A 23912-nucleotide genomic window follows, 5' to 3' on the forward strand; every position below is an offset into this window, starting at 1 on the left:
CCGGGACTAACACAAGTACCCCTGAGACTTTTTTACAATCATAATAACTAGACACTAAGAACTTGCTAAGGCCCCAGTACCTTGATACTTAAGCACTTGCATTCATCCTTTTATCTCCCCATCTCCCCTGCCCTGTGACCTCCCTCCCATCATCTTGGGAACGCCAGGAATGTTCCTGATGCTCCTCTGTCCCTTTCTACGTCCCACCTCCTGCACAGTGTGTTTGCCTGCCAGTCTCAGTCCCCAGGCTTTTCCCTAGTAGCACATCTGTTCACTTGCACTGAAGTCTGATGTTTGTGCCTGTTACTGACTTTCTTTAGGCCATGGAGAGTGTCACTGTGGAGAGTGTAAGTGCCATGCTGGTTACATTGGGGATAACTGCAACTGCTCGACAGCGACTATCGGGTGCATGTCAAATGACAGTCAGATGTGCAGTGGCAGAGGCAACTGTGTGTGTGGGAAATGCCAGTGCACCGAGCCTGGAGCCTTTGGAGAGACGTGTGAGAAATGTCCTACCTGCCCCGGAGTCTGCAGTACAAAAAGGTACCTCACTAACTCATTAATGACTCACCTGTGTGCAAGGGGCCTCTATCACTCCTACAGGGTGGACCGGCTGGCTAAGGGTGTGTCATTCACTGCAAAGATAGCCTGGGGGATTGGCACCTGGGTTATCCTAGCCCTGGTGTGAACACTATCTTCCCTGCGGTCCCCCATACGTGTGGCTCTGGGAATCTGGGAGCATAGCTCTGTGCTGTGGTACGTGGCATCATGCTGATTCTTTTCCAGTGAATTGTGGGAGAGTGTACCTATCCTTTTGGTGACATACAGGGAATTGTGGGAAGGGCCTTGGAGGATTGTTAGCATGTGACTGGGGATGTCCAGATGCCTCTCTGGGACGTTTTCTTGCCAACCAGTCTGAGCCTAGCAGAAAGTGACAAATAAAGGTCATTTCATCCCTCCTTCTAGTGCAGGTTGTACTGTGTAAGTACTGGCAGCCAGATCTGCTTCCCCTGTCTGGAACAAAGGTTTCATTTGACTGGACCATGCTATGTGGTACAGAGAGAACACTAGGGTGCAAGGGGATGGTTATGGTTTAAGAGATTGAAAATACACGAGGAAAAAAAAACACTTTGATCATTTAAATTCTTGTAGCCCCACCACAAATATTTGTGGTGTCTGCCTTTTCAGCTTGCAGCCACTCAGATCCCCAAACGCCTGAAACTTGAGAACATTCAGGGCTGGATCCAAATATAACAGCTGACACTCATCTGTATAGTGGCATAGAGATATCTATAGTGGGTTAAACTAAAGCTCCATATACAAACACACTTAGATACCCAGGAAGTTGGCATTTGAGCCCCACCTCCAAGGTTAATCTGCCCTTAATTTGGAGGCACTTGGCCTAAAGGTTTCTACTTCTTTTCATATGCAGATATGTGACTGTGGGTTCCCTTTGGCAAACACTTTGGGTGGCATGTCTGAATGTCCCTGTGGTTTCAAAGCTATTTAGTCTTTCTCTTTGTGTCTCCCTCCTGAAGGGACTGCATTGAGTGTATGTTATATAGCTCAGGAAGACTGGCTGACAACCAAACCTGCCAAAAGCACTGCAAGGATGAGATCATTACACGTGTGGACGTCCTCAGTAAGTAACGTACAGGAGAATCTTATGGCAACTTGATGCATGAGAATGTTGCAACTGGGTGCTAGGAGTAACCAGTCTTTGCAAAGAACTGTATTTACCCAATGGGATTCCAGGTTTTCAACCAAAGAATGTCTCCAATAAAATACCTGGATTTAGAAAGGTTACTCCATTAGCCAATCTTCAGGTTATAATCACTTTGCGGTTACAATATATACCCGAGTCCAAGTACTTACCATATGCTAGGTTTGTTCTCTTGTCCATATCAGCTACACCCGGGGTGGCCAGTCTTTTTTCATCGGGGGCCACATGGCAATTTTTTACATGTTCCAGGGGCTGAACACAAAGTAGCCCCAAACCTGGCCCCCATCCCCAGGCTTGACCCCTCACAGCCTCAGACAGCCCTCCCCTCCTCCACCAAGCTTAACCCTCACAGCCCCAAACTCAGGATTAGTTTACCTGACACAGGAGTTCTGCCTGCTGCCACCCCCACAACTGAACCTTTGCCAGGCCACCATCTCCTCGTCACCGTGGCTGCGCAGCTCCCCCATCCTCTTACTCCAACTGTCTGAAAAATATGAGGAAGAAGGTTGCTTTCGAAAGCGGAGTTTCCTTTCGAATGAACCCTGTCTACACCGCTTGTTCCTTTTCTGAAAACAGCACTTCCAGAGCAGTGAGTGGCCATTGTTATGCAAATGAGGTGCATTATATGTAAATCAGTGCCTCTTTTGCATTTCCAATTGGCCGCATTTGCATGCCCTTTCCATAAGGGGAATGTAGTGGAGACGCAGTCCTTGTGTCTGTAACATGGTGGGATGTTTTCTAGTCCCTTTGTAAGGGAGAGCCTTAGTGTAGAAAGATGAGAGCCTTGGGATGGGATGGAAGGTAAATTAAGTCCTCTCTAACCTTTATGTTTTGTAATTTGTTCACTGTTCTTCCTTCTTCCCCCTCCCCTTCTGTTCCCATAGAATCAGAGCAATTTGTGTGAACATGTGATAGGTCAGCTTGTGTGCTTCCAACTTCCTCCCAGTCTGCTGTCTGGGGGCTGTTCATCTCCCCCCCCCATGCATTGCATCTGGCAGCGGGTTGAGGAAAGGGATAGAATTGGTGGCAGAGGACTGAGGAAGAGGACGAATGGGGCGGAGCAGAGCCAGGAAGAGGGAGCATGGGATAGAGATTTGGGGAAAGGGGTGGACTGGGGGCAGGGCCTCAGTTAGGAGTGGGGGTTATACACACTCCAGCTAAAAGGGAAGTTGCACACGTGCAGCTAGCTCAGCATCCTGTCTTTGGACAGTGGACAGTGCTGGGTGCCTAAGAGGGAACGAACAGAACATGCAATCATCCACTGATCCATCCCTGTGTCTCATGCTTAATTCTTGCACCACACCATGGCCAGATTTTTGTGCTGACTCACACCCTGGGAGATTGTGCTAGATGGAAGCAGAGACTTGTGCTTGCAGCTTGCAAACTCCCCTCCTGTTTTGGAAGGTGGAGCAGGGCAACTAACAGCCAAGGTTTAGTTTTAAACTTTCCTGTTTTAACTGGGAGCTGTTTCTCTCTCTCTCTCTCTCTCTCGCAGATACCCGAGGATCTGAAACCTCTTGGCCGTGTCTACACGAGCTCCAAACTTCGAAATGGCCACGCAAATGGCCATTTCGAAGTTTACTAATGAAACACTGAAATGAACATTCAGTGCTTCATTAGCATGCGGGCGGCCGCCACACTTTGAAATTGACGCGCCTCGCCGCCGCGCGGCTCATCCCGACAGGGCTCCTTTTCAAAAGAACCCCGCCTACTTCGAAGTCCCCTTATTCCCATGAGCTGATAGGAATAAGGGGACTTAGAAGTAGGCGGGGTCCTTTCAAAAAGGAGCCCCGTTGGGACGAGATGCGCGGCAGCAAGACATGTCAATTTCGAAGTGCTGCAGCCGCCTGCATGCTAATGAAGCGCTGAATATGTATTTCAGCGCTTCATTAGTAAACTTCGAAATGGCCATTTGCATGGCCATTTCCAAGTTTGGGGCTCGTGTAGACGTAGCCCTTAAGACTGAGACCAAAAACCTAGCTGACAGTACATTTACACTATCTAGTACACCTTACATATGCTAGGGAAAGCCTAGCATGTTGATATTTATTTGCACAAGAGTTAACATAGATGCAGCATGACTGGCTGTTGTAACAGAGGGGTAACCATTTCTGTAGTGAGGCTAGGTCAGAATCAAAAGAGAAAAGAGAGGCAGAGGAAACGCAGAAAGAAGAGAAATCATAGGGTAAGGTAGCAGGCTCATAAATGTGATCATTTTTCTTTTGACGCTGAATAGGACTAGAGTAAGGTACTCTGCAGCTACCACTAACAATCCTTGGACTTTCAAGGTGCCTAAGCAAGTTAGCTGTCTCACTCTGATTTCAATTTAATGTGATGTAGATGTCCAACTACCATAGGCTCATTTGCAAATCATAGTCTGCAAGCTCAGTTGGTACACAGTGATCATATTTACCCTTGATCATGATGCAAACCTTCTACCAACCCCAGTGAAAATGGAGGGGAAACTGTGAGCACAGGCTGAATCCCTCTAATACAGCACCCTTGGCAACTGACCAGTGCCAGACAAGAGAATTTTCTGAACCACAAAAGGTCAATGTTGTCCAGCAGCTTCACCAACACTTCCACTGCTTACTGGGCTCTTAGAAGACACTTACGGGGAAATTAGCACTAAGTAACATCACAGAACACTGAGAGCCAGGACTGGTGGCTGTAAACAAACTTTATGGAATCACAGGAAACTTGGCCACATGCAAGATAAGTGGTCATGCAGCTAACTTAAATCATGTTGGATTATGGATTTTGGCTGACAAGTGAGTTCCGGACTAGAGAGGTTCAACCTGTACTCTAAATTTTGTACCCTATCACTCAGACCTTAATTATACATGAAATTCAGCCCTTTAAATATGAAACCTCTGCCTTAAACACTAAAAAGGATCTGGAACTGAGATGGTCCAGGGCAACAAATATGAAATCAATCTTCTTCTGTGGTACATTAAAAAAAAATTTCCTCCCTAAAAACAAAGCTTCCCATTTCCTGCCACTCCTGCACTTTCACCTTCTCTCCCTCCACTTATTCCTTCCCATCTCTTCTATCTTGGTTTTAAAAAAATAAACCTCCTGATAATTTCCAGAGTAAAAACAATTCAGCACGTTTGGAATGCAAGTCAAGTGCTGGATAGTGGGCTTGCTAACATTCTCCTTTGTGTCAGCAGTTCACTGCTTTCCTCATAAACTGGGCCTATATCCATCGCTTCAGCTCCAGCTTTCCAAATGTGAGAGCAAGAAAGAAAAACGAAAATGGTGTCTGCCTTTTGAACTGCATAGGATCATACTGTCAAAACGAAAGATCATCTCAGCTTTTATATTTGCCTTGAATATCTTACTGTTACATGCACCACTGAATGTAAATTTTACCTCTTTAAAATGGTTGTGTGCAGGATTATGCATTAGTCCTCATATTTACACTGGTGCCTAGAAAGCCCAGCCCAGGCTACGGCACTGTTTATGCAAAGCACTGTAGAAACAGATAGGGTATGTCTACCATCAGTCAAAGGTGGGCCTTCTGACAGCGGTCAGTGTTGGGTGCCAAAGAGGAAACGAACAGAACATGCAGTTATCCACTGATCCATCCCCAAATCTCATGCGTAATTCTTGCACCACTCCGTGGCCAGATTTTTGTGCTGACTCGCAGCCTGGGAGATTATGCTGGATGGAAGCACAGAGTCATGCTCGCAAGCTCTCCTCCTGTTATGGAGGATGGAGCAGGGCAACTAACAGCCAAGCGTGAGCCATGTGCCCTCCCTTTAATCTAGCTAACGTGGTTAAAAAGAGGGAACAGCAGTACCTACATCAGCACAGTAGTAGAAGCCCTCCTGGAACCCTGGCTGAGAATGTCCATAGGTTCCTACCCATGCTGGGCTCTGTGCCCACTGTACCTTCACTGCTGTTTTTTGAGCCTCTTTAGGTAGATTGAAGCTACTAGGGGCATGCCCACCTGCGCTGCAGTTGCCTCTCTGATTTTCAGGTGAACATACCTGTAGTGAGAGGTGGTCCTTGCCCTGAGATCTTTATAGCCTTAAAAGACCAGCAGCTTGGATGGGAAGTTCCTTGCCAAAAGTCATTCACTAGGCAGGGGATGAGAACATCTGGTCAACACCCTAGCTGGTGCCCAGTGTGGTTACCTGGATATCTGTAGAGTGCCCGTCGCTGAAGAATGTCAGTACAAGTGGAACCTCTCTAGCCCAGCAGCCTTGGGACGTGACCAATGCTGAACGAGAGAATTTGCTGGACCACAGGAGGTCGATATTGTCTAGCACCTTACCAACATTTCCCCTGCTTACTGGGCTCATCTAAGACATTTAGGGATAAATAACAACTAAACAACAGCACAGAACACTGAGAGCCAGAACTGGTGGCTGTAAACAAACTTTATGGGACCATGGGAAACTTGTCCCTGGCCATGATAAATAGTCATCCAGCTAACTAAAATCCTGCCAGATTATGGATGTTGCTGGACGAGAGAGTTCCAGATTAGAAATGTTCAGCCGGCATTGAGTATTTTCATCATATTTCCAGATCTTCCGTTTCTCAAGTGTTTGATGTTGTTCTGCTTATCCCCACAAATCACAATCAGAATGTGCTTGTTCCTATGCTATTGTTTGTCATGTCTGTTTCTTTTTCCCCCCAACTCCTCTGATATCTGGACGGAAGAAAAGAGCTGCTGAACTTGTAAAGGGTTTTTGCAAAGGTTCTGATTTGCTTGACCTTCTTCCGGAGACCCGTATTAATTTCTGTTTGTGTGAGGCAGGCTAACTACTCCCTCCCCCACAGGCATTTCCTTCTCAGCCATTTACTTGTATTCATAGAAGACTATCCGGATGATAGGTACAAGCCTAAGGTTCAGTGGCTGGGTTGTGGGTTTTTTTTTTTGTTTTCTTCCCTCTAGTGTTAATGGTTTCTTCTATTTCAGCTGTTTGAATTGTTCTGTAATGTGCACCATATGTACCAACAGGAAGCTCCTCGTATTTAAAGGAATTCAAAGTCCCCAGAGCTATAGAGTTCCAGAAAATACATCCAGCGCTGAGGCCAAGTCTTTGGATGGTAGAGGTATTTCTTCCTGCAGACAGCCAAACAACAAATGTGTGAATGTTAGGTCACCATGTAGAGATGCCCTACCACCAAATGTTCTAGCTTGTATTTTACATGCACTGGGCTGCTGTGTCAGTAGCTGTTAGCCCTTGCACTGCTAACAGAGCCTCAGGAATGTTCTTCATTTCATTCCAGAAACAGATGACCAGCACTCGGTCCTGTGCGTCTACCCCATGAATGACTGTGTGATGAAGTTTACCTATTTGGAACTGCCCAGCGGAAAGTCCAATCTCACTGTCCTCAAAGAGCCAGGTTGTTCTGTGTCTGATTTTTGTTTTGCTATAAGATCCCAGTTCATATGCGGTACTAGATAACTGAGGAATGTGCCCAGCTGTCAGAATGGCTAAGTGTTCCTTGTTAATTGTGGCCCTAGCAGATTCTGGGTAAGGAGAAAGCTTGGAGTCCTCCTCCAAAGTAGGCTGTTCAGGACATTAAGATAGAAGTTTGGGGAAACTGAGTCACGTCTGACCTTACAATTCATGCAACTCTAAGCAGGTTTAGATGGGAAAGGGAAAATCAGGATGTTCATGCAGCTACCTTTGATTATACATCCATATATCTCAACTGTCCCACATGAGGCTGTTTTCCAAGTCCTGCTGTTACGTTCTCCCGCAATAGGTAGTCCAGCAAGATCGGGGTAGAGAATGGACCTGTTATGACAAGTGAGCGCATGCTGGTGTTGTTTCTGCCTGTCCCTAGACACGTTGTTGGCCTTCTTGTGAAGAGATGGGGGTGTGTTTTTGAACTAGAGTAGCAAGGGTACTCTGAAGATGTGACACCCAAAGGAGGACCAGAGATGGGTTCTGGGAAAAAACACCACTGAGGAGAGCGAGGAGTCTGAGAGAGTACACATGACAGATTTCCCTGCCAAATGTTGAACAGAGTATGAGACAGCAGAGGGAAGGAAGGAAACATGGTAGTGGGGGAGAAATGAAGGGTCACAGTCATTCTGGGTACCAGAATGGAGGTCAGCTGAATTACTTTAGCCTCTGATTCCACAGCTCCGTGTGTGGAGAGGTAGGGAGGGAGAATCCTTGCACCCTCTCAGCTGAGCTGGCACAAAGTCCCTAACTCTGTGGGGCCCCATATAGTTGCTGGAACTATTTGGGCTGAAGGCGATCCCTAGAGAGAGCGCAAAGGAATCTGGATGCATTGGCTAGAGAACCAGTGCCCCTGATCCCATGCTGCATTTCACGGCCCAGACTCTTCCCTGACACTGGCCTAGGATAACTGCAGAACTCTTCTCGCAAAACTGAATGAAGACATCAGAAACATCTATTGTCAGCATAGCTAAAAACTTCCAGAGCTTTGTTTCCGAATACAACCTCTATATGGTCATCTGGCAAGTGACCTAACTGTGAAATTCTCAGTGTGCCTGTTCACAAACCACAGCGACTATAGATTTTTTTTTTCTTATTTGCAAACACTGATCCTGGCCCAAGCAGTGTCTAATGTGTGTTCACCAATATGTCACCTGCTGGTCTCTCAAACCACGGCTGAAGGCAGCTATGTTTCTGGTTGATCAGTGCTGTGAAGTGAACCAATCACCATGGCGCAGTAGCTGCTAGCAGTCTGCACGTCCCCTGAGGCAAAGCCACTACGGGCCTAGTCTCAAAAGACTGCAAATTCTGCACTTGCAACATTTGGTGCATAATTGAAATAGCAGAGACATTAGTTAATAGACCTTCTTACTGATTCTAATGACCTCCTGTCTTCCTGCTCAGAGGTGTGCAGGAGCTGAAATAGCCACTTGCCCCAGACACTTTGTCAGTTGCATTAAGCCCTTAACCCTCTGTGCTTGCACAAACACAGCTGATATTTCTGGCAGCATTGCAATAGGTAAGTGGACATCCTAAACAAATGTTGGGTAAAATTCTCACCCCTTTGAAGTCAATAGGAATGTTGCAATTTATGCCAATGAGGCAAGATTTCCCCTATTGGTGTTACAGAAAAAAATCTTTTTAAAACTTCAGTTAGAAAAAACACCACCATGATAAACTGCTTGTGACAGAAGTGTAGAGGAGGAGTGATTCCATTAGAGTCAGTGGAGTTACCCTGGTCTCCAGCCGTTGACCTATGCGCAACTGTGTACTGTCTCTGTGCTCCCTGCACCTAATGTTACCCAATGCACAACTCAAGTTAGGGCATTCACCTGCATTGAAGTTAATTTTGTTTTCCTCACTAGAGTGTGGCTCTGCACCCAATGCCCTGACCATTTTGCTGGCCGTGGTGGGCAGCATCTTGCTGATTGGAATTGTCCTGCTTGCTGTCTGGAAGCTACTTGTCACCATTCATGACAGACGGGAGTTTGCCAAATTCCAAAGTGAACGCTCCCGGGCGAGATATGAAATGGTGAGGGGCATTCCTGGGGCTAGGGAAAGGGAGATGGTTGAAGAAAGCTCATGGGTTAAGAATGAGGGGGCCTATGGCACATGCAGACTCATGATGTCAGACTTAAAGTAAGGCTTGTCTGACTTTCATATGAAGATGCAATTGGCAAAATTGGGCTGGTACAGGTGTTTTTGCATTATCAGACCGAATACACACATATTAGAAGACTGAAGTTGCAGTCTGGATTGTAACTACCCAGTGCAGACTAAACATACTAATTTTGAGCAGGCCCATTATTATTGCATTGAAGCTCGTCCTGCTGCTTGAAACTTGCATTGTCTTAATGAAACGAGCTGGTTTTGGGGTGACTCTGTCCTATCCTGGTTAGCCTTGCCAACTGGAGGTGCCCAAAGAAAACTGCTGCTTCAGGATTTCCTGGGTGAGCTGCTTTGCACTACCTTTGAGCCTTATCAGCTCTCAGTTTTAGGAGAGTCTCCTGGAATAAGAATTAGATGGAACCCTGCTGCACTCTGCTACCATGTTTCCTGCAAAGACACAACAGCAACCCAATATGTTTGCAGTTAAAAGATAATGTTTCAGTGGAAACCAAATAGCGATTTAGCTTTGAGCAAAAGTGTTTTCTTATCTGTGTTGCTGTCATTCATACTTTCTATTTTTTTTCCTCAGGCCTCCAATCCTCTTTACCGAAAGCCTATATCTACGCATAGTTTAGATTTCACATTCAACAAGCTAAGCAAGTCCTATAATGGTACAGTTGATTGATCGCATATTAGAAATCTGATGCAACCAGAACTGATGTGTTGTGGTCAGTTGCTTGACTTTGTTATTGATTCTTGAATTGAAGCTGGAATCCTTTTCAGTGAAGACTACCTTCTAAAGCAAGCCTGACCATGGATGGAAGGCTGTTATTTGCACGGTAATGATGTGGCACAGCAGGGCAGGTACTATATGATTCCTGGACACGAAGACACACTCCTGGGCTCACGGACCCTGAGGAGTGTGGAACTCTACATAACCCAGCTTTCTGGATAACTTCAACCTGCCAGCACCGCGAAACAAATGCCATATTGCCGCTTCAGACATATACTGGTATAAGGGTTGGTGGCTAGGCTGAATTCAGGGTGCCACTGCAAGTCTTTAGGGGAGAAATTAGCTTAAAAGAGGGGAGTTGGAAGCAGTTGTGTAAAAAAAAAAAAAACAAAAAAAAAAAACAAAAAAAAAACCAACCTAGGCTCCAGGTGTTCTGCGGTCTTTAGAACCTTTTTTATATTAAAAAATAAAACTGTTGTGCATATATGATTTTATCAGTAGTGTCCGGTGTCTCCCTGCCATTCTCTTTGGCAAATGCATTTCTGGCAGGCTGCTGTGTTTACCTCTTGCAAGCATGACTGGATCAGTTTTAGACCCTTGGAAGCAGAGCTCTACATTTAAGTGACAGCAAAAACGCAATTGCAGCCATGTGGACTGAGACTCCTAACAGTGTCTCATGGCAGCTTATTGCAGGGGCGCCTCAGAGAGGTGGGTGGGACGCAAACTATTGTCAGGGGTTTCAGCCAGTTTGGCATTCCCATACTGGGGCATCCTGGGGAACTCCAGTGGAAAAACGGGGTCTGTGTAGTCTTTGCCCTGTATTATGTCCGTCAGGAGCATAATGGACCCATCTGGGCTTAAAACCTATAGTAGCTGGCATCTGAGATGAGCATCAGCGCCTTCCTGAGGGGGAGGAGGTGGAACCCAGGGCAAACCCCTCCCCCCTCAGTACCCCAGGTTCTGCCCCTCCCCTGCTCCGCTCCCTCACCTCCTTCCCCAGCAATGGGGCCGGGGGTTGCGTGCCATGGCAAGAGCAGCAGCAGGTTGCCTCCCCACCCCCCACTCATCCCACAGGCAGCAGGAGCAGCAGCCTGCTATGCTCCACCATGCCTTCCACTGCTGCAGAGAAGCTCGGCTCAGCAGGATGGGCGGGCAGCAAATCAGAGTGGAACAGACTGCAGCTCCCACTGCCCACATGGTAATTTCCAGAGGGGAGGCAACTCCCCAACCAACCCCCATTGCTGCTGCTGCCGCCACCGCCACCTACCCACCCACTCACCCACACCTTGCCCCAGGTAATCCTCCACCTCCCATCCATAAGACAGCTGGGATGGCCACAGCGGGAATCCCCCTAAGCTTGAGGCCTAGACTCATCCTAGGGACAGGATGGCTCTGACAGGAATAGCCTGGTAATTACAAGTGCGGTCGTCTTCTGTGAGCAGCTGTGTGTGGCCTGTGCTTCTGGTGCCGAATGGCTGATGGTTTTTAGAGACTGACTCGTCCCGTCCATGTCCACGTCCCAGCTCTTCAGGATGCTTGCGGCATCCTTGGCTCAGTATGAATGTTGCAGAAGGCTTTTGGCAGGGGAAGAGCCATACAAAACAGTCCATCTGCCACTGTTCCTACATGGGTTGCTGACTTTGTCACTTTGCCCTGAGTGGATCATTGCAAGCTAGGCCAGGGCAGGAAATTTGCCAGGAAAAAGCAAAAGCAAATGATTTTCATTGTTTTGATTTGCTCCTTGCCATGGAAGTGGGTCATGGGCCCAAACATCCTGCTCTGATTTTTTTTTTCTTGCCTATATAAACAGCACGCCCTCAGGATGTTTACATGTCCCCTGCAACCACCTGCTAATAGAAAGGCTGAACCACCCTAAGCGACACTACTACAAATAAGTGAGCAGAGGACTGGGGATTGCTTGCGCTCTGCAACCTGCAGTCTGTTGTTAACAGTGGGAAGCTGTGGCTGCAAGGACCTCCCTGAACATGAATCATTTTGAGCCCCATGCCTTGGGGAGTCAGGAGAAAATCTGGGGCCATGCTTGGGGTTGGGGGAAGGTGGGGTCAAAGTGGGGGCGCACTGTGCAGGGAGCTGCCTGTCTGACTTGTGCAACTGTTACAGAGTTTCACCTATGAAAATTACTGTATCATGAATGTCCCTGTGTCACACCAGTGGGAAAGCAGGTCCTCCCTGGGCAGTGGGAAGGAATTGTTCTTTGACCACTGACTGTTGTCCTGCTAAAGCGTCCCTGCATCCGAAGGAACACCAGGGGCTAGTACCTCCTGGCAGGAGGCCCTGGGGGGAAGATGGGGAGTGGCTAGTACAAGATTTGGCACAATGGAGATTTAGCCAAATGGGGCTAACTAAGGCACCTCGGTGGTCAGGTGAGGCAAGTGACTCCCCTGGGAGTTATGGGCAGGAAGAAGATAATCCCAGGCGCTATGGGGCAGTAACACCATGCCTCAGGGCACAAGCATGCACTGGAGAAGAAGGTATCTGAGCAACCCCCAGGCACCCTAATCCCAGCCCAAAGCAATTTTTGCCTGCCTATGTAAACAGCAGCATTTATTTGCTCACCATAAACAACTCTCCTTCAGACTGCTTGGGAGTGGGGTGGCCATGGAGGCAGGGTAATGCAGGTGGGGGGTGTGCTTCCAGGCAAGCTGGGCTTTCGTGCTTTAGTCTGCTAAACAGGAATAAAAACCAACCAACCCATGTGCTCCTCTGGGCCATGGTGCTCGTGTGTGTGTGTGTGCGCCTCCTCAGTATGTGCCTTACCCAAACCCACCCCCCCAGAACCCAGCCCCACACTGTGAGCCTGCTGGGATACAGTGCATGTCTACTGGGTGCGTTCGGGCGGGGGGGGCAAGTACACCCTGAGCTAGTATCCAAAACTAGCATGGTAGTATTGGCAACATGAGCTAGCTTTAAGAGTAAGGCTGGCTGTTTTCCCGCCCCCCCCCCCCCCCCCCGCCTGCCCGTCCCAGGGTATGTACCTGGGCAGCCTGCCCACGTGACCACCCAGACACCCCCCCTCTGTGGCCAGGACGTCCTACACCAAGCCACTGTGTAACTATATGCAAAGTGCGGGGGGTGGGGGAGGGTGGGCTGAGGCATGCACACGTCTTCCAGGGGGCTTGGGAGCCAGAAATCTCTCAGCCAGGCAGAGGGCCAGGAACCCCAAGCCTGGGGCAGTGATGCACTACTCTTCACACTCCAAGAGGCCGAAACCACCACTGATGCAGAGGCTGGGCTTCTGCTCATTGCACGCTAGTGAGTGGATGGGGTTGGGGGCGGGGGGGAGACACACTGAACTAGGCTGCGACCAGTTCTCATGGTGGACCATCAGTGTTGTGGCTCAGTGTCCACAGTGCAATAAGACCAACAAGCCTCAGTGATGACCCTAAAGGCAAGCATGCTAACTGCATCTTACTGGAAAGCCAGGCTCTTGGTAGTTTGCGAACAGCTAGGCTGTAGCACAATCACACGTCATGCAGAAATTACTGATTGTTGTCAGGCAAAATGAGCCCAGTGGCTCCAACGGGCTTTTAACACTGCTTGCACTGTGGCTAACGAGCCCTGTAACATGGGGCTGGTTCATACTGGGAAAAGCACCACTAGAAATGGTGTCTCTTTTCAGCATGTGGTGGGGGGCAGGGGTTGGCATAGCAGAAGACAAAGGATGCAAAGAGATGGGCTGGCTCATTCCCCGCACACATGCCACGATGCTGAGCTGCTTCATGGGACACTCGGCGTAGACCCGCCCCCCACAACCATGGACCCAAAACTGTCCATGGTTTTTTCAGGCAACAGCAGGGAGGCCCTGGGTTATGTGGCAGAGGAGGCGAATCATCAGCAGGTGACCGGTGCAGCTGAACACCAGACCTTGTTTTTAGCTTTGGCGCCAGCCCCTCCTCCCAAGCCGTATTGCTGCTTGAGCTTGATGGTGGGGAGAGTAATTCTGGTGAGGTCACATTAGTTAGCAGCACATTATCATTATTATTATTAATTATTAACCAATGGGTTCAGGCACTTGGGTATGTTCTGTGGCTGCCTCTCTGGCTGCACTGCAGGGGCTCCTCAGCACAGTTTGTTACTGTGGCTGGAGACAACAGGGGCCACCTCCCTGCCAGTTGCCAGCAAGCTCACTGTGCACCTCTGCTAATGTCTGCTCTTCAAGGGTGGTTTTTTTTTGTTTTGTTTTTTGGTTACAGCAGGTGAAACAATGAGCTTGGGTTCCCAATGCCTTCCACTGGTCGGCTAGCGCACATAAAGGCCAGGAAAAAAAAAAAGGCTGGAGGGGGATTTGAGCTGGCACTGACATTTTGTGAGTAAATGCAATCCAGGCACAATTAGCTGCATGGCAGAGGCCAATGCTGCAGGAGATGTGAATGGCGTGTGAGGAGCTAAGGGTAGTGGGACGGGGAGAAGATTCAGGCGCTATTGCAGGTTACAGGACAACAAGCGGAACTGGCAAAATGCCTGATAGAGGCACAGGCGAAACATCCCACCTCTCCAGCCTATACAGAACACATCCTCCGCACCGTGTTCCATAGAAACCATTCCCACCTCCCCAGCGCCTCTCCTTGGTCATGTGCCACTTGTGGTCATGTCATTGGAATTGTGAGGTGGGGGGGGAGGTCCCCTAGCGTCTTCTAGGAACTACAGCCTGGAGGAGACCAGACGTTGTACTGTGCAGGTTTCAGGGGCATGGACATGCTGCCTTGCTCTTTTGCATTCCTCATAAAGAAAACACTACACCACCATAAACCCATTTCTTTCACTTTGCAGGTCATGGGTCAGCTCACTGTTCATGTGTGAGTCAATTGGCACTGGAGCACAAGATATTAAACAAAACACTGCCAGGAAGCTATGGGTTTAACACTCAGTAGTCTGGCACTAGGGTGACCACGCAGGCTGAAGTTGCAGCTCCCTGCCTGGTTTACAAGCTGACTGTAGCCTAGGCGCAAGGCAGGACCCTGCCTGCCGCGGTTACAAAGGAATGTTACCTACTCCTGAGGCGTTCAATGGTAGGGTGCCCTCTGCTGGGGCTCTCCTAACACTGAGATCCGTCCATGAGGTATTTGGGAGCTCATTGGCGGCATACACCTGTTGGCTTAGAGTAGACACTGTAAGCCAATCTGTTAGCCCTGATTCACCACTTCAGTATAATTAGGCTATGTTTTGTGCAATGTATACTTTGTAGGGTAGCCAGCTAAACGTCTTGATTTGCTCAACAGTCACAGCTCATTCGCGTGTATGTGTTATCATGGTAGGTGCCATTGGGATGTATGTGTTACTGACCCATGTTGTGAGGTGAGGGCACCCCTTCAGTTACCACACCAAAGGCTGGAATTGGCTTAGTGAGGAACTGTACCCATGTGCAAGGATTACCCCAGGAATAGAAACCCAAGCTGAAAAAAAAAAAAAAGGCACTTGTGCCTTTACCCTCTGCCAGCCTTTTTCCACTCTGTAACTTCTCATTCTACCTGCCTAGTGTGTTTCAGTTGCTTAGGTCGGTTCCTAGCTTCTCAGGGGGTCACAAGCTTCCTGTCTTAAAGAGGTAGCTTTGAGAACACAAGAAGTCTTGTGGCACCTTATAGACTAACAGATATTTTGGAGCATAAGCTTTCGTGGGCAAAGACCCGCTTCATCAGATGCATGAGTGGGGAGTGGGGGTGGTTTCAAAGTGGTATTTAAAGAATGGGGGGTCCTCCCTTTTACTGGGACCCCACTCTTTAAATACCCCTCTGAAACCACCCCCCCCCACCTGCCCTACCATGCATCTGATGAAGCGGGTCTTTGCCCAAGAAAGCTTATGCTCCAAAATATCTGTTGGTCTATAAGGTGCCACAAAATGACTTCTTGTTGTTCTTGAAGTTTTCTGTAGTGAATAAAACTTACCTAATGTTTTAATCCAAACCAGTGAATTTTGCCTAAGCTAGCTGGGAAAAAAAAATCTCAGTTTGCTTACCACCAGTGTGCATGGTTCTCTTCACACTGAGGGTGAGGCAAACCAGGTGTTAAATCCACTTAGTGGCCAGTACTGCTTTAGGATCCTAGGCTGGGAGGCTGATGGTTAGCGTGAGCTGGGGCGGCCCTACCTGTGGGATGTGCATTAATATGCAAGACTGGAGAGTGTGGCAGCTTGTTAGAGCAGCACAGTGTGAGAAGCTGGGCGGGTAAGAGGGCACAAAAGTACCCCAGTTCCAAGGGTCTCAAGTTGCCACAGCAGCCACCTTGGCTGTGAAACCATTCCTGTACTCACTCTGGCTCAGTTCTTCAAAGGCTGCACACTTGGGTATTGTCATGCAGCACAGACCTCAACCCGTGTGGCCTACCAAGGAACTTCCCAGCAGCCAGCCCATTTAGCCAGCTACCAGGCCAGCTGCTGAGCAGTGACATGCTCAAGAGGGGCTGAAGTAACAAGCAACAGCTATTGCGCCTATCTGATGCTCTAGCCCTACTCAGCCTCCAGCCTCTCACTAGGCATCAGACTCATAAGCCTGGAAGAAACCTTGAGCAGACATCAAATCCAGCCCCTTTCTTGCCTGGCAGGCCCATGCATCTCATAGAACAGCCTGAGAGATGTTTTCCTACCTACGCTTAAAAGACTGCATAAGGGAGATTACAATTTCCCCATCCTCCCTAGGCAATTCATTCACGAGCATAACCACTCGGACAGAAAAAAATTCCAAATGTCCTGCTGCAATTTAAAGCTGTTGCTTCATGTCCCATCATCACAGGTTAAGGAGACTAATTTTTCTCCCACCTCCTTATAACACTCTTTTAGATAGTTGTAAACTATGTGCCCTCTTTCCCGGCTTAGCATTCTCATTTCCAAATTAAGCGAATCCAGTTCTTGCTATCCTCCCTCGGAGCGCGTTTTTCTAACCTTGTCATCAGTTTTGTTGCTCTGCACTGAAATTTGGCCACCACTTTCCTCACTGTTTGTGTAGGTCACTATACAGCAATAGCAACTGAGGCAGCAACAAGCATGCTCCGTATTGTATCTCCAAGTGGAAAGGGAGCCCAAGTAACCTGCGTAACATTACAGCTGAACAGGCAGGTAAGCATTAAACCAAGCTGACCTGCTCTTTGCTAGTGCAGTGGCAAACTCTGGGACTGGTACAGTGGTAAAACCTGTTTGGCTACCACAGCCTAACCGTGGCACATGTGCAAACTAAGGAGCAAAACAACAGCACAAGCTCGTGGGATGGAAAGCCATCAGGACAAGCATGGGCAGTGGATGAAGGCTGGACTTGGGGAGGCAAGCACCCATCCTGTTCCATCCATGCTTACCAGGGCTCTTACCCACCTTCCTGCCAAGCACTCGGCAGCCCGAGGCCCCCTCTCCCCACCTTGGGCCCCAGAGGAGGGCAGCCATAGCTTCCCCGCTATCCTGGCTCTGAACCTGGGAGGAGCCAGGCAGCCAAGATGCTGCCCTGCAGCCCCAGCTTTTCCAGGTGGAGCATTGGTTGGCAGGACCTCTCCTGAAGCAGGTACTTCAGTCTTCCCAGCCAGCCGGAAGGTGGGAAGTAGGGCCATCCCAGTCTTTTGGGGAAGGTAGTGCCATCCCTTGCTTCCATTACCCACCACCTCTGAGTACAAGTCCTGTCAGAGTGGAGCCAACATGACATTACTACAGCTGCTTTGTGTGCTTGTAACCAAGGGCTTGATTTGTGGGGTGGGGGATACAGGGTGAGGGAAGTTGAGGTTACCAGAGATCCAGAAGACATGCTCAACCTATACAAAAGCTTTGTGAGATGCTCCTGTAGCCACCACAGGGTCGTAGGCTGTGGGGAATGTGCATTTGATTGACCGTGGCTGCTACTTGCTCTGCACTTTGCTCTCCAGCCTGACAGTTGTAACTACACTGGCTCACGTCCCCCTTAACATTTAATCATTGCGCATGCAGCTGTGGTCTGGGAACTAGGCTGTGACCTTTGCGTCTGCTGTGATTGTTGTAAACACTTTCAGCCACACATTAGCTTTGCCCTGTAAACCAAACCACAGGTCAACCATCATGATATTTTCCCACCAGCCGACGTGGGGGGTAAAGACTGCTTCCTGGGAAATTTGGCCACAGTGCATCAGACAGCACTTGAATAGATGATGGCACAGAGCTGAACTACAAATTGCTGGGCCAAACTAAGCTGGAATGAAGCTAAACCACTTTTACACTGAGGCCCTTCTGCAAGGACGCCAGTAAAGTGTAGGTGTGTAGGTAGTCTGTTGTGTCCGACGATGACGTCTTGAGCTTGCACTGGCTCATCGCTTGTGGACTCGCATGTGGCTGAGGAGTCCAAGCTTTGAACGGCATGGGCGTTCACAGTGGGGGCAAGGGAATTGTCCTGGCTCTGTTGGTGTGGCTGCTACTGTCACTTTCTTCCTCTCACAAGCATCAATGAGGCATACGTGTTGCTGCTCTTCAAAGTTGTCATATGCGTGTGGTATGAGAGCACGCCAGCCTGTTCGGTCTTTTGCATGCTGCTCTAGCTGATCTGGTTTTAAACCAGCATGAGCAATGTTGGCCTTCATGCAGTCTTTATACCTCTTGTGAGGCCCACCTTGATTCCTTTCGCCCTGGGAGAGTTCACTGTAGAGGAGTTGCTTAGGGATTCTTGACTCCTCCAGTCGTATGACGTGCCCTGTCCAGAACCATGATTTCGATGCTCATGGTTCCTGCTCCTTCCAGGTTTGTAACTCTGTCCTGCCATCAAATGTGCAGTATTGACCTCAAGCTGTGTGTGTGGAAGCGCTCCAGCAGTTTTATATGTTTTCTGTACAAGGTCCAGGTTTCATAGCCATACAGGAGACTGGTCAGGACTACAGCCTTGTACACTTTCAGTTTAGTGGACTGTCGGAGATTGTGCTGAGTCAACACTCATGCTGTCAGATGTCCTAGTGCCCGGCTGGCCTGGCAGATTCTGGCACTGATTTCTTTGTCAGGGAGCCATCATTGGCTATCACACTGCCAAGGTACTTGAACTCCTCTACTGTTTTTAACTCTGTTCCTTCAATAAAGAGTGAAGCAGGCTGAAACAGCACCTTGGTCTTTCCTAGGCTGATGGTCAAACCAAAGTGGCGAGTGGCATCAGCAAACTTGTTGCAATGAGCTGGAGATCAGATTCCTTGTGTGCCATAAGTGCCCAGTCGTCAGCAAAAAGGGCTTCAAGGATGAGCCTCTCAAGTGTCTTGGTTTTAGCATTCAGATGACGAAGGTCGAAAAGTGACCCATCGAGTCTGTATTTTATGTAGACTCCATGGTCCAGGTCCCTAACTGCGTGGCTGAGGATGCACGTGAAAAAGAGGCTGAATAACACTGGGGCCACTATGCACCCTTGCTTCACACCATTGGATATCTCAAATGGATCTGAGGACTCACCGTTTGAAAGAACAAAGCCAGTCATGTCATCGTGGAACAGGCATATGAGGTTAACGAATCTTCTCAGGAAGCTAAGTTTTGACAGGATAATCTACAGGGCTTCTCTGTTGACGGTGTCAAATGCCTTTGTCAGGTCTATAAAGATAACGTACAGATCCAAATTCTGCTCTTTGCACTTTTCCTGGACCTGATGAACAGCAAAGATCATGTCAATGGTGTTGCGGCCTGGGCGAAAACTACAGTGTGCCTCTGGTAGGTTCTCCTCTGAGATGCTGGTGATCAGATAGTTGAGGATGACTCGAGCCAACATCTTCCCAGCAGTATAGAGAAAGGAGATGTCCTGGTAATTTCCACAGTCAGCTTTGTTGCCCTTGTTCTTGAAGAGCGAGATGATTGTGGCATCCTTAACGTCTTTGGGCATGTCTTCTTCTTCCCAGATGCTGATCAAGATGTTGTGAAAGGCTTCAAGTGACACTGGTCCGGCCACTTTGAAAATTTCAGCAGGGATACTGTCCATCCCAGGAGCTTTGCCAGAGCTGGTCTGGCTGATTGCCTTTTTGACCTCACCCATTGTAGGGGACAGGTCAAGACTGTCTATTGTGGGTTTTCTGAGGGATCTGGTCTAGGGCTACAGGGTCAACAATGGGGGAGTCTGTTGAGAAGGTTGCTGAAGTGCTATCTCCACCTATTGTTGATACTGTTCTTCTCCCTCAGAAGGGTCATGCCATCTGCAGACTGGAGAGTTGTAGTACTCGGCTTTGAAGGTCCATATATAGCTTTCATAGCACTGAAGAACATTTTAGCGTTCTGGATGTCAGCATAGTACTGGACTTTATCAACTTTACTCTCCCACCACTCAGCTTGCATTTTGTGAAGTGCCGTTTGTGCCTGGCTCTGAGGGTGTTTGAAACTATCACGTCTGGAGATTGTTTTGCCATAGCAGAAATGCATTCTGTTTTTCTTCTAAGATCTTCATGGTGGCTTTGTCATTTTCCTCAAACCAGTCTTGGTGAACTCTCTTTTTCAGTCCTGGTGTTGACTTGGCTGACTCTGTCACCAGGGTTTTGGACTGGTCCCACTTTTGTGTTGGGTCTCCAGTCAGAGGTCCATGGGATGTCAGCACTTCATCAAGGCAGTCTGAGAATTTCTCACAATGACCAGTATGTTGCAGCTTCCTCATGTTGAAGGAGGGTCTGACAACCTTGAGCTTCTTGCGGTGCAATGGCATGATGTGCAGCATAAGGACTGATCTGACGAGTCCACGATCAGTCCAGCACTCAGCTCCCCGCATGGCCCTGGTGATCTTAACATCTCGAACGTCCCGCCTGTGACTGATGACATAGTCAATCAGGTGCCACTGTTTTGTTCTCGGGTGCGTCCATGTGGTCTTGTATTTATTGGCTTGCTTGAAGAGAGTGTTGGTAATCATCAGGTCATTTTCTGCACACAAGCTCAGCAGAAGGTGACCATTGGCATTCATGTTACCAACACCATGATGCTCCAGCACCCCATTCCAGGTCCTACAGTCCTTGCCAGCCCTGGTGTTGAAGTCACCCAACAGGAGAAGCTTGTCACTAGGAGGAGTTGCTTTCACAAGATGGTCAAGGTCTTCATAGAAACTTTCTTTTGCTTTGTTGCTGCTAGTCAGCATGGGGGCGTAAATGCTAATGACTAACATGGCGAGAGGAGTTCAGGGGAAGTGGAGCTTGATCAGACGCTCACTGATGCTAGTTGGTAGGTCAGGAAGCTGGTGCAGAAGTGATGGCTTGATGGCTAGTCCCACTCCGTGGATTCTGTCTTCATTTTCTGGCTGGCCTTCCCAGAAGAAGTCGTAACCTCCTTTCGGTTCACAGATGGATCCTTCCTCTGCCAGTCTGGTCTCGCTCAGGACGGCTATGTCAATGCTATAACGTGCCAGTTCTCTTGCTACGAAGGCCGTTCTGCTCTCAGGCCTCATAGCATTCACCCTGTCCAAGAGGGTGCAGACATTCCATGTGGCAAATATCTTTCTTTTCACTGTTTTTCGACAGCTGTGAGGGTAAAACTGCGGACTGCAGTTTGCTGGCCATTTTGGTTGGGACAAGCAATTTTTGGGCCACCTTTTCTAGTCCCCTCCCTCATTTTGAGGGTGAGCAGTGCTGTTCCTGAAAAGGCCTGCTCAGTCACCTGGGATGCTGCTGAAGTCCTCTGTCGTCCCAGGGTCAGAGTCAAGAGACCAGAGTGCATAGGCTGCCTATGTGCAGGTTTGCAGCTACGACTTCCAGCGGTCACCTCCACCTGTGCTTTGCCTCTCCACCATCACCGTAGGACTTTGAGGTAGATAGAAGTGATGAGAATGTGCAAAGAACCTGTGTGGGAGAATGTTTAAAGTGGAAAAGCCGTTGCACAGGGGCAGTTCAATCTCTCAACCTCAGAAGCCTGGTTCCAGTGGTACGAAAAGACGTCATGGCTGGGATGTCCTAGGCTGCAGTGGATGGCCATGCAGTCTTTGGTGCCTTGTCATGCCCTTCTCCGTCCACAGAGCATTGCAGAACCGTCTTCCTGGTCATTGGATCTTGCTGTTGACCCCATCTGCCCAGGCTGTCAGGGCTAACTTTGCATACTGGGATAGGAAATTCCATATCTCCCTGCAGGTTTCAGACCTGCTGGTTACCCTCACCTGGTTTAGCCCGCCTATCGAAGCTGTTTATCAGGGTATGGCCACTGCATGCTACAGCTTCTTGGAGCCACAGGTGAGAGCTGGGTGCCAGGTGGGGACTAAAAGTGCACGAACTGACCCAAAGAGGCACAACAAATCCCCACACCAGAGGTGCTACCCTCCCTGGACTCCCCATATACCCCAGTAAAGTGTACCAAACCCATTACAGCTGCCACCTTGGCTGCTTTCAAGGATAAAACACTCTCAGTTATCCTTGGTACTGAGAAAGCATCATCACCATTGGCTGCAGCTCAACAAAGAACAACAGTCCACTGGCTCTCAAAAACTGGTTCCAGGCTAGCCAGGTCCTCCTTCAGGCAGAGTCCTTCCCAACTGGAATCCACTTCCCACAAGCTACTGGCCTCCCACAACAGAATTCCAGCCAAGCCTGCCACCAGCCTTTGGCCCAAACGCTCACCTGAATCAAGTGATGCTTCCTGTAGGACTTGTGCTAATGAGCATTTCAAACTTAATTATATTGAAAGATCCACAACATTGTGTGTTGTACTTGGCTCATTTCCTGGGACTAGATCCAGAGTGCCCTCTAACTATGTAGGCCATTTAACAAGCAGTGTAAATCAGCCCTTGTTGACTATTAGGGGAGTGGGTAGTCTATGAGGTAAAACACACTAGGAATTATCCAGTGCCTTATTCATAATGTAATACCCTGATTAAGCAGCTGGGACTGCAGTAAGACTGATCCCATGTGTATCTGAGCAATTGTCAACTCTGTACACTGCTATTGGTAGGAGTTAAATAGCTCAGTGCCTCAAAGAATGGTTTCCCACACCCATGTGAAGATGCCAATTAAAAACAAAGCCATTGGGATTTCAGCTCAAAGCACAGTCAGATGCCTTTTCAGTAAGCAAGCCAAGCCCAAATGCTCCCATATTTTCATCACTCACCTTCTAGGTACTTGTCAATTATCAACCCCATGAACTCATTCAGGCTAAGTCTGTCCCTGGTCAGAAGTCCTTAATACTCATTTTATTATGCTGGACAGGTTGTCGAGTGTTGTATCAATTAATTATACACACTAGCAGTGGCATACACTGTCTAGCAATTTCTTAAAGCTCTTCAACTTTATAGTCCTGGATGTTAAGGTGATCAGTACCTTATACTCACCATAAATAACTAGATTCTGTATGGATTCAATTCTTTCATGATGCCAGCTGAAATGAAGTGGAGGGGCTTTACATTAAGTTTTTACTCAAATTTCTATTCACCCCCTGCAATGGAGAAATGAAGGTGTGTGCCGCTTCACTATGTATGAGTTGGCGAAGTGCCACGATTTACGATGCAAATTGTCCTTTTCCTACAAACAATAGTGTGACACAGCTTAGAGGCTTTTTAAGATGCTGCCTTCTGCTTTCTATATGTCTGAGGGTCTCCTCCTATTGTACACACAAAATTGTTCAAAGGCCTTCCAGATGCACTGAAAACTGTATTTCCATTCATTGATGTACTCTAGTGTGCGCGTGAAATACAAATCTTTTGCGCATAAGACTACAAATCAGAGGGTTTCTTATCCACATGATAAAATTTTACTCTACCTGAACATTTGTCAGCTGACGTGATTGTCATGGTCCAAGGATCTTGTCAGTTAACATGATTGCTCACAAATCCTCAGCCATGGTAGTGGTTTGTAGCACACCCAAGGCCTAAAAGACCCAGTGTGAGCTAGGACATGCACCACAGTTCAATTTATAATCCTCACTGGCTACATCTACCCCAGCAGACTACGTCGAAGGAGCCTATTTCAAAGTAAGAACAGCAAAATAGGCTACTTTGACGCATATCAGCTACGCATCCTCCAGGGCTGGTGCCATAGA

At 48.3% G+C, this 23912-nt stretch overlaps 1 protein-coding gene across 2 annotated transcripts in view; it reads left to right on the forward strand.

The window, feature by feature from the left end:
• Positions 1-10466, forward strand: part of ITGB5 (integrin subunit beta 5) — a 123130-nt gene extending 112664 nt beyond the window's left edge. For both annotated transcript variants that reach the window (XM_075000931.1, XM_075000932.1), the window contains 5 exons: positions 321-543; positions 1539-1642; positions 6968-7084; positions 9018-9184; positions 9851-10466. In XM_075000931.1, the coding sequence (XP_074857032.1) occupies positions 321-543; positions 1539-1642; positions 6968-7084; positions 9018-9184; positions 9851-9946 (707 nt within the window). In that variant the 3' untranslated portion in view covers positions 9947-10466. The remainder of the gene's footprint in view (positions 1-320; positions 544-1538; positions 1643-6967; positions 7085-9017; positions 9185-9850) is intronic.
• The last annotated feature ends 13446 nt before the right edge of the window (positions 10467-23912 follow it).

This window comes from Carettochelys insculpta, chromosome 8, assembly GCF_033958435.1.
Source record: "Carettochelys insculpta isolate YL-2023 chromosome 8, ASM3395843v1, whole genome shotgun sequence".
Classification (NCBI taxonomy): domain Eukaryota; kingdom Metazoa; phylum Chordata; order Testudines; family Carettochelyidae; genus Carettochelys; species Carettochelys insculpta.